The sequence below is a fragment of the Austrofundulus limnaeus genome, unplaced genomic scaffold (assembly GCF_001266775.1).
Source record: "Austrofundulus limnaeus strain Quisiro unplaced genomic scaffold, Austrofundulus_limnaeus-1.0 Scaffold2224, whole genome shotgun sequence".
Taxonomy (NCBI): Eukaryota; Metazoa; Chordata; class Actinopteri; order Cyprinodontiformes; family Rivulidae; genus Austrofundulus; species Austrofundulus limnaeus.
Window position 1 is genome coordinate 1 of NW_013954626.1, and position 10,522 is coordinate 10,522.

At 38.6% G+C, this 10,522-nt stretch overlaps 1 protein-coding gene and 1 long non-coding RNA gene across 2 annotated transcripts in view; one reads left to right on the plus strand and one right to left on the minus strand.

The window, feature by feature from the left end:
* Window positions 1–283: 283 nt before the first annotated feature.
* On the minus strand, window positions 284–2,820 carry LOC106537278 (uncharacterized). Its single transcript, XR_001312630.1, has 3 exons — window positions 2,782–2,820; window positions 477–600; window positions 284–374 (listed from the first exon to the last, which is right to left on the minus strand). It is a non-coding gene; the product is annotated as an uncharacterized LOC106537278 (long non-coding RNA).
* Window positions 2,821–3,352: 532 nt separating this feature from the next.
* Window positions 3,353–10,522, plus strand: part of smpd5 (sphingomyelin phosphodiesterase 5) — a 9,326-nt gene continuing 2,156 nt past the window's right edge. The window contains exons 1-7 of the mRNA XM_014034663.1: window positions 3,353–3,673; window positions 6,094–7,027; window positions 8,781–8,856; window positions 8,968–9,108; window positions 9,189–9,278; window positions 9,366–9,429; window positions 9,521–9,680. Coding sequence (XP_013890117.1) covers window positions 6,191–7,027; window positions 8,781–8,856; window positions 8,968–9,108; window positions 9,189–9,278; window positions 9,366–9,429; window positions 9,521–9,680 — 1,368 coding nt within the window. The 5' untranslated portion in view covers window positions 3,353–3,673; window positions 6,094–6,190. The remainder of the gene's footprint in view (window positions 3,674–6,093; window positions 7,028–8,780; window positions 8,857–8,967; window positions 9,109–9,188; window positions 9,279–9,365; window positions 9,430–9,520; window positions 9,681–10,522) is intronic.

Genomic DNA, 10,522 nt, shown 5'->3' on the forward strand with positions numbered 1-10,522 from the left:
GTTTGAGTTAGTTTTGTAAAAAGATTATACAGTTTTAATTAGTTATCATTTTTTCATTTTATTACAGTTTTTAGTTGTTTTAGTTGACTAAAATATTTTTTTAATTTCAGTTTTCCTTATTTAGTTAGTTTTAGTTCACTATAATAACCCTGGAAGGCACGAATACAACCATTCTTGTGAGAACCTGTGGAAGTGAGGAAATTCTTCCTGTGTTGCAGGTGAGCACTCACCCTTTGACGGGGATGGTGGACGAGGGCTACCAGTTTCACCTCCTGCAGAGGTACGCAGAGCTTTTGGACAGACTGAGCCAGCTCGGGTACAAACCCGCTCTCCACCCTCATTTCTGCCAGTTCATCATCAACTCCTACGGCATCCTGAAAAAGAATGAAAACAGCATCCAGGAGGCTGAATGCAACGATCCGAACTTCCTGAGGAGGCTGATCGTGAGCACGGCTCCGAAGCAACTTCAGAAGGACCTGATTGTGCTGCTCGACTGTCTCTGCTGCATGGCAGAGCAGGAGGGGAAGCCTCTTCTTCTCTGGTAGTCGTCCAGAAACACTCAACAGACCGGGACAGGACGGCCCACGAAGTGAAGATCAGCTGCAATAAAATATGAAGTGCAATGAATTTACTGCAAGCGTCTGATTCCACACATCTGCTGCTGCACTCTCTAGTTTGGTGGGCGTGGTTTGGCTAACGAACCAATCAGCTTCCACTAAATTAAGTTTGACTACTTTGTCTGCTAAAAGATAACAAGCTAACATCAACAGGTTTGTGTCAGTCCCACCAGTCTTCAGCTCAAAGGAGATTGTTGTTAGTTAGTTAGTTAGTTAGTTAGTTAGTTAGTTAGTTAGTTAGTTAGTTAGTTAAGTTTATTCATTTTCTTTAAAAAAACAACAACATAAATTCAATAAACAACAAAAACACAAGTCATACTGTAAATTAAATGACAAGTAGCAGAAGAAGAAAAAATCTTATATCTGGCCCTTTTTCTCAAATAAATTAATTCAATCAAAAATAATCTTCAGATTACAAAAAAAGAAAGAAAAATTATAAAAGTTTAACTCCTACTTGAACAACAATTCATACATTTACATATTTCTCCAACAAATTAACCTTTATCATTCTCTTAAATACACACGATTTGGTATTTTTAACGTCATCCTCCAGATTATTCCATAATCTTATACCCAGGACTGAAGTACTCTGTTCCTTTAAACTGGTTCTAAATTTAGGTTTAACAAACATCTCTATCCCCTTGCGATTATAACAACTCTCTCTTTTAACAAAGTGTAACTGYATGTTTGAAGGTAATGTGTTTTTATGAGCCCTATACATAACTGATAAAATACCATAATCAGCCAAATCATAGAATTGAATAAAGTTCTCACAGCAGTTAATAATTAGATTCTGTTCAATTTGATTCATTTACATGTTTAGTGTTAGTGAAGCCACATGTTTAGCTATGGGATTAGGAGTTAGCAAACTAACGGTAGTAGCAAAACAGTGGTTCAGTGGTTGGCACTGATGCAAGAAGGTCCTGGGTCTGATGCGGCGCCCAGTTACCACCTGGGGTGTTTCTGTGTGGAGTTTGAATGTTCTCCTCGTGTTTGCATGGGTTTTCTCTCTGTACTCCAGTTTCCTCCCACAGACCAAATGTCAAGTGGCCTTCAGGCCCAGGCCTCCCATGCAAAGGAGATCTGTGATCTCAGTGGGATTTGTATGGTTAAATGAAGGTAAACAATTAAAAATTTTTTATTTAAACCAAAAAAACCTAAAAGTAAACCCAGATTTTTTATTTTTAATTAATAATACACTATTCTTTATCCTTTAAAATAAAGGATAAAGCACATTTTAAATATAATAGACTTCTAGGGGCGGGGCCACAGGGACACTGGCCCCAGCTAAAATCTGATTGGCCTCCAGAAATGTCACTCATCTMTCCTTCATCTGGGAGTGATGATGGTGGGTGCAGTTCCATGTTCAAACACTAGTGGCGCTAATGAGTCAAATAGTGAAGTCCAGAATGAAACAAGTTAATTTTCTCTTAAGAAAATTTGAACAATCCTGGGGAAAAAAGTCTTTCATCTGACAAATGATGGCTGGATTTTCTCACATGTTGTGTGTTTGAGAATATTTTATCTATGTACAGTAAAATGTATGAAAAACTGGTGAGGAGAACTGTGCAAGATTTTTTTTTACAATAAGGCTTCCCTTATAGATGACTTATAAAGAGGTTTTAGATAGGTTACTAATTCATCTGCAAACACTTAATAAATCATTAATAAATGTTTATTATGCAATAATTAAGGACGAGAAAGACAAAACTGTCCAGTTTCTTACCAAATAATGAGACAAATCTCCAAATAATCTCACCCCATCCAAAACAGTGTACAGTTTTACTTTATAATAAGGATCCATTTAATATTTGTGGATAATAATGCAGTAATAAAATACAGTTTTACATGTTAAAATATGTGGTTCCTAATCATTATTGTGCTTACAAGTTAGTAAATTCATCTGAAATATTTAATACACCAACAGATTTGGCTCATTATTTGGAAAGAAACCAGACAGTTTAGTCTCTTTTTTGCCCTTAATTAATGCATAATAAACACTTATTAATAATTTATAGTGTTTACAGATAAATAACCTATCTATAAACTCTTTCAAATTATCTATAAGGGGCGCCTTATTGTAAAGTGGTATCTTTTTTAAAAAGTATTACATTACCTTACAAGTGTTTGAACGTGTATGACTGGTTAAATGTATAAAACTTACCTAAACTGGTGATTTGTGTGAAAGGATGTTGAACACATACTTGGCCCCTCCATGAATATTGTGGCCCCTTGATGGCCCCTTACTCAGAAAAATCCTCGACCCGCCACTGCTGACAACTGCTCAACCTACAAGCCAAGGAGAGTTCATAATGAAAACAAGTCTGTATATTTTAAGACATTAGTCCAGAATATAAATAAATAAATAAATAAATAAATAAATAAATAAATAAATAAATAAATAAATAAATAAATAAATAAATAAGACTGGACATTGAAGATTAAACATCTAAGACGTGATCTTGCTTAACATAAAATGGACTAAGTTGTGTCACAACAAGAATATCTTCATTCCTTTGACAACAAATCTGCAATAATCTCACAAACACGTCAGCCTAGCCTTTAGCATTTCACTGTTAGCTTTAGCATTTTGTTAGCTTTAGCTTCACTCATTTTATAGAAGCTTACTAAGTTGAGGTTTTTGTTTTATTGCAGAAGTTAATAAGTAATTTTAATCACCGGTTAAACATTAAAACATACCTGTAGTAGCACTAACTAACACAGAAGACTGGTTTGTTAGGATGAAAAACTAAAAACACTCAAAAATCTGCAGCTAGCTACTTTTTTTAATCAGCAGGAGAGATCAGACATTAGCCCCTCACCATGGCAACCGCACCGGGGCGTGGCCTAATAATGCCACCCCGCGATTAGCATGATAGCATCCGGGGAGGAAACGAGTTTCAAACTAGATTTTACTTTTGTTCGTCTGGTCATTTGGTTTCGGTTTAAATCCTGTGGGTTTACAATGAGCTCACGACAACTCAATATGTAACACAACAAGCGCGCAGACAGGTTTTTCTTTTGTTTTTTGGCCGGACAGTGCCACTTTTCGTCAGGTAAGAGGTGTTTTTTTTTATTAAGCTAGCCGACAGGTGACAGCCATTGTAGTAAGAGAACTATACTCCTACTTTATAAACCGTGTATTAAGTGTAGTAATTCACAGTTTTATATCAATGCAGTGACTTAGTGGTTCTTTATCAACACAAAAAAGTAAAATATTTGTGAATGGTAAGTCAAATTGTTAGCTTACCTGCACATCTGTGTCCCACCTGTTTGTTTCTGAGCACACACGGTGACACATGATTGGGCATAAAGTGTGGTAAAGTTTAAAACTGAGTGTTCAGAAAACTTATTACTATTGTGTTTAGCAGTAAGGAACAAAGAAACTAGTGTAAATTTTAATCAAAACTCAAATCTGCAGAATAAAACAAATACAACACATTAAATCTGCTGTTATTTGACAATAAAACTAGAAAATAAATAATTATATTAAACATTATGAATGTGTTATGCTGATATAAACTTTAAATTTTAAATGTTAGATATTTGTTAAACTTCTCCCTGATTAGACAAATGCAGACTGTGTCTTTAAAAGGTGTAGTTCAGCATTTTAACAGCCTTATTACACCATGTTTCTTTTGTTTGTCTCTTTTTTAATTTAAAGTAAACCTCGCTTAAGCCATGAATCGTGGACATGTCAGAACTCTGATCTGCCTCTTGTTCAGGCATGAAGTCGAAAAGCAGCCCTTCCTGATATCTCATGCAAACATTGATTGTGTCATGGCTAAAATAGAAAAGGCAAACCTGTTTTTCTGGGAAGAAACTAAAGGAGAACGAGAAACCCGTGTAGTAAAGACATATCAGATGTTTTCTTCCTTGATATCCTCCTGAATACCAGGGAGAAAATATTGTCCAATTATCTTTTTTTTAATTCCACAGTCTTTGCAAGGTTATTAGAATACAGATTTATTTATTTATTTATTTATGTATTTATTTATTTTGAAAAAATTAAATTTTTATTTTTGAGATATCACATGTCCACAGTGGACATCAGAACACCGTACATGTGAAACTGAACCTTCAGGGCAATCAATTAATCCCAAAGAAAATACCAAAAAACCAAAATAAGAATGAGTTCAACGTCTGTATAATTGTCATTTGTCACTTTTTTTTTTCTTTTTTGCTTTGTTGTGCTTATTTGGTAAGATACTTTAAAAAGTAATTCCCTTWATTCGAACATACCTAACACTGCACATCACGTGTTTTACGTTGGCAGATCTGCGACACCTTGATGCATGTGTTTTATCCACCATCCTGGAAGATGGATTGCATCTTTTAGAGCTGCAGTTACGTGTCGTCTCTACCCAGTTGATGCAGAATAGACAAACACCTTCAATACAGTCGGTTTGCCCAGTGCATACTGGCACACCGGGTAACGACCAGTAAATGGAATAATTTGCTTATCAATGCATAATTTTCTTGTTCTAGACAGACTCAGACATCCTATCAACACCAATTATACATCATTATTTGAGTTTTCATCAACAATTTGAWGTAAATTTGTCTCTGCTTCTCAGAATGACTCAATTTCTTGTCCTAAAAAAAAAAACAGGGTAAAATGAAGGAAATAACTACAAATGTCCACTATGGAGGACATTTTTTAATGAAATACTATGCAAACTAAAGTTAAAATAAGTCAGTGTTTTAATGTGTTGATTAGAGACTTATATAAAATGTGAAAACATTTCAAATCAAAATTTGTTCAGTAAAAAGTATTATGTAGGGCTGGGCGATATGGGCCAAAAAAAAGTCTCAGAAGTTTTTTCATCCCAAATTCGATTTTAATTGATTTTGATCAGTTTTGTTTCCCACCCAATGGAGTGCCTCTGTTTCAGGTGTCGAAACAAACTTGTACTCCTGCTTTTTGTAGCAAAAGCCTTTAAACAGATTTAGCAGTGAGGTGTTTGTTGCTCCAAGTCTGAGGTTGTGAAACCAGTTCCAGAAAACTGAAGAAACACTGCCTTTTTTGAGGAGTAGATCCTCTTTGCTAGCTGCCATATTGTCATGTCGTGTACCAAGCGTCTTGAGGGTCAGGTGGGGTGACCTCTGAACTACAGAGACCCCAAAATTAAATCTTTATAAATGGCAAATTCMAATTAATCAATTAAATCGATGTATCACCCAGCCCTAGTATTATGCATTTACCTTTCCTCTTCCCATAAAACATGCTTTCATTGAGAGACACCATTTTCCTGAWTGAGGAAGAGAACGGTACCAAAGCCCCACCCRTACGAACTTGGTATCATTGAAAAGCCCTAAATGTRCTCTGTAGAAACCAAAATGTGTTGATTCAGTGGTATGAAGTGGTTGAGAGATATTCTGGTTTAAAAATGTCCTCTACAGAGGATAAATTTGAATTACTGGTAGTCAGGAGGTTGWGGCTCGTCGTAACAAGTCCGTATTTTTCTCGTTTTAGTATCCAGTGGAGCTCTGAGAGGAGAAGCTGTGCTCAGGAATGAGGCCAAAACCGGCCTGTTTTTCTTTTATTTGTTGCTTGGAAGCAGTGGAGAAACATGACTCTACCAGAGTCTCCCTTTCCTAATAAGTTTGTTAAAGCTCTCCATTCTGRGGGATGGATTTTAATCTTTCCTTGTTTCTGGTGTCTCGACCGCCTCATCGCGGTGTGCAAATCCACCACGCAGGAACGAGCTCAGCGAAACGAGCAGGAATGCTACCTCCACCCTCTCAAGGTCTTCTTCGGCTCTATTCTCTTCTTCGTTCTTTTCATCCTCACGGCCCCCCTGGCTTTCCTGGGCCTGCTGCTCTGGGCGCCTCTTCAGGCCTGCCGCAGGCCCTTCAGCTACCACAAAGAGGTGCCGTCGTCGCTAGAGATGGAGACGCAAAGGGGCTTTGAGATAACGGGACAGGCGTCGTTCACCTTCGCCACCGCCAACTTGTGCCTCCTGCCGGACAGCCTGGCTCGCTTTAACAACCTGGGCCACACCCAGGGCAGGGCGTCTACCATTGGTCAACTCATCGTGAAGAGCCAGAGCMGCACCCAAAACGCCCCTCTGAATCCGCCCTTTCAGGATCTCCGGGAGCATCACGAGGAAACTTGGGAGGTGCTGCCATCTTTTCCGGTCAACCTGGACGTACTGTGCCTGGAGGAGGTGTTTGATAAGAGAGCAGCCCAGACGCTCACCAGGATACTGAAGCCAGTGTTCGGACACATCCTGTACGATGTCGGGGTGTACGCCTGCCAGCCCCCCTGCCTGTGTTCCTCCTTTAAGTTCTTCAACAGTGGCATGTTCCTCGCCAGTCGGTTTCCAGTGCTGGAGGCTCGGTACAACTGGTTTCCCAACAGCAGCGGGGAAGACGCACTGGCTGCCAAGGGCCTCCTCTCTGCTAAGGTGCTTTATTTCTTCTGTTGCTTCACTCTTAGCGTTCAAAACAGGAGACTTTTCACATCCAGATGCTAAAAAAAAGAATGCTGACTTGAGCTAAGATAGTTGTTGAAATGTATGCATTAGGAAACATGYTGAAAAAACTAACCCTGGGTTTAGCTTTAAAGGGGAGAGATCCACGATTAATTGTAACATTAGACTTTATTTGATAAACGTGTATTTTAATTGTAAAATAAAGACTATAAAAATACTGTAGGCTGTTTAGTTTTGTAAATTTTTACAAATATATTTTAACACGGACTGAGCCATTTTATTTACACACAAAGCATTCTGGGTAAATGATGACGTGGATAGGTCCTCAGTGTGAGCGAGCTATATCCACCCTGAAGGTTAATCTTGGACAATATGGTACTGGTACTGGTACTGAACTTATAGAGCGCTTTTCAAGTCCCTCCGGACCCCCAAAGCGCTTTACACTAACAGACATTCACCCATTCACACTCACATTCACACACTGATGATGGCAAACTACACTGTAGCCACAGCTGCCCTGGGGCACACTGACAGAGGTGGGGCTGCCATGCATCGGCGCCACCGGACCCTCTGACCACCATCAGTAGGCAAGATTATAGGCACAATATCTGATGATCGACTATTTTAAATGAAACCAGAGAGCGTTGACAGAGAGGAGAAGGTAGAAATGACTCAGCCTGGAACTGAAAATATGGATGGAGGACAACAGAGCTGCTTCATGGAAGAAGAACCTCAGCTTAGCCTGTTAGCTTTAGCGTTAGCCACTTATGCTATATTGCCTTATTTGTATTAGCTCGGCGCTAGCACGACAAACTAACGAGCTAAACTGAGGTCCTCCATCCATATTTTCAGTTGCAGTCTGAGTCATTTTTGTGTTCCCCTCTCTGTCATGTGGATGGAGGACCTCAGTGACGAGACGAGAATGTGTAGCGCTGAGCTAATACATGGTGATAGTGTTGGGGCTAACGCTAAAGCTAGCAGGCTAAGCTGAGGTTSTTCTTCCATGAAGCAGCTCTGTTGTCCTCCATCCATATTTTCAGTTCCAGGCTGAGTCATTTCTACCTTCTCCTCTCTGTCAACGCTCTCTGGTTTCATTTAAAAGAGTCGATCATCAGATATTGTCCAAGATTAACCTTCAGGGTGGATATAGCTCGCTAGCAGCCTCGCACCGAGGACCTATCCACATTATCATTTACCCAGAATACTTTGTGTGTAAATAAAATGCCTTAATCCGTGTAATTTATTATTTAAAATTTTGTTTAAAAATTATAAAAACTAAACATCCTACAGTATTTTAGTTTTTATTTTACAGTTAAAATAAATGTTTATCAAATAGTCTAATGTTACAACTAACCAGGGATCCCTTTAATGATATGTTTTATGCATTTAATGGTTGTCATTTTCTCTTGCAGGACTTTTTGTGCAAAGTGTATATATATAAAAAAACTACTGATTTTATACCTCTACATCTGTACGTTTGTAGGGTTTTACACATTAAGTTACAACATAAAATCCTTCTAGTTTTAGGTCTTAATCTCAATAGAACAACAACACAGTTTATATTACAAGCTCAGCAAAATGTATTTTTATTAAAAATAAGAACAGTTTTTTACAAGTAAACTGCCAGAATATAAAGAAATAATCTACCAAACACAAGTATATAAAAATGTCTGTTTTCATTTAGAACAGACACAATAAAAATCTATTTTTTAATTTAATCTCCCAGCTGTTAATCGGGCAGAATCAGAAAAGACAGAGAGTTGTTGGCTACTTTAACTGCACGCACCTTCATGCACCAGAGGGTGAGTTTCTCATTTGGTTTTCTCAGCGGACACGGTGAATATTTTGCATCTCATTGCAAAAAAAAAAAAAAGAAGTCACTTTTTTCACGAAAGCCTCTCTGTTCTCATCAGGCGAAGGGAAAATTCGCTGCACGCAGCTGGACATGGTGACCAGGTGGATCGATGATTTTCAGGCTGCCAGCAAACAGCCGGAGGAGGAGGTGGCGTTCGATGTGCTCTGCGGTGATTTCAACTTCGACAATTGCTCACCAGGTGCGTCTCTATCTTTACTRGTTTAATTCTTATTTGGTGCAGCGGTTAATAAACCTGTTCTGACACTTTTCTTTAATCAGATGACACGTTGGAGCAAAGTCACATCTTGTTTGAGGAGTACAGAGACCCCTGCAGGGTAGGACCTGGGAGAGAGAAGCCGTGGGTCATTGGTTGGTGCTGCTTAAATAAATAAACTAGAAAAACGCCTTTTTATTTACAGCATGTAGTAAGAAATCAACTGTGGTTTTCTCTTGAAGGGACTCTGCTGGAGCAGCCCACGTTGTACGAAGATGATGTGAAAACTGCAGAAAGCCTAAAAAGGTTTTCTCCGTTCTGTTGTGTTTGTGGCYACGCTAATGTGAGGAAGTAATTTTTTTAAATACTTTTTGTGTGTTTTTTTTTGTTTGTGTAGAACGTTGGAAACTGAGGAGCTGAGGAAGCAGTACATCTCCCCTCCGGTTGCCGCCAAGGCCTTCCCGTTGGTTTACCCAGAGAGCGGCGAGCCGTGGATCGGACGTCGGCTCGACTACATCCTTTACCGGGAGAGCTCCGTGTCCAAGCTGTGCAGAACGGTAAGCGTGGCGCTGTTTTTAAATCTCAGCTGGAATTTAAAGGGGCAATATCATGTAAAATCAACTTTTTTGAGTTTTCTATCATGTTATAATGTTATCCTCTCATCAAAAACATGCCCAGAGTCTTACTTTGACTCATTCATGCATGTTAGATAATCCTGTAGTGTCCTGAGGAAGCAGGCGGGAGCAAAAACCACCGGTTGGGACTAGAACCACCTTTTAGGATCAGCTCCTCCCCTGCGCTGTATCTCCAAACTGAGCTTCCTCATCACAGAGCACACACCCACCTCATCACAGAGCATACACACACCTCATCACAGAGCACACACACACATAGATAAATAAAGGCTGGATAAGTCGTCCCCGCTGTTGGCCAATGGAGACCTATAAACTCACACGGCGGCCATCTTGGGATGGGGAGCTCGCCCACTCTTAACATGAATTTTGTGGTGTATTTACTACTTAAATAACCATAATTTGGTCAATTTTGATAAGATTTTCAAACAGATTTTTTTGTTGTAAAGGTGAGACATGTTATAAAATGGCATACTTATAATGGACATTCTTAAAATAATTATGTTTGATAGGTAAAGTAATATCTATACATACACAGAATACATTTAGGTTACTTTTACAAGTATTTACAAATAAAAATGTAAAGCAAAATTATACACAAGTCTATAAAAATAGTACAAAATAGTACTAGCAGTGGTAATTAATGTGAAAGAACTCTGTTTTATATGTTTTAATTTTTTTCCCTAGACATGCAAATATTAGCCTTTATAATTCTTTTATATAATAAAATAGAGCCACACACACACACACACACACACACACACACA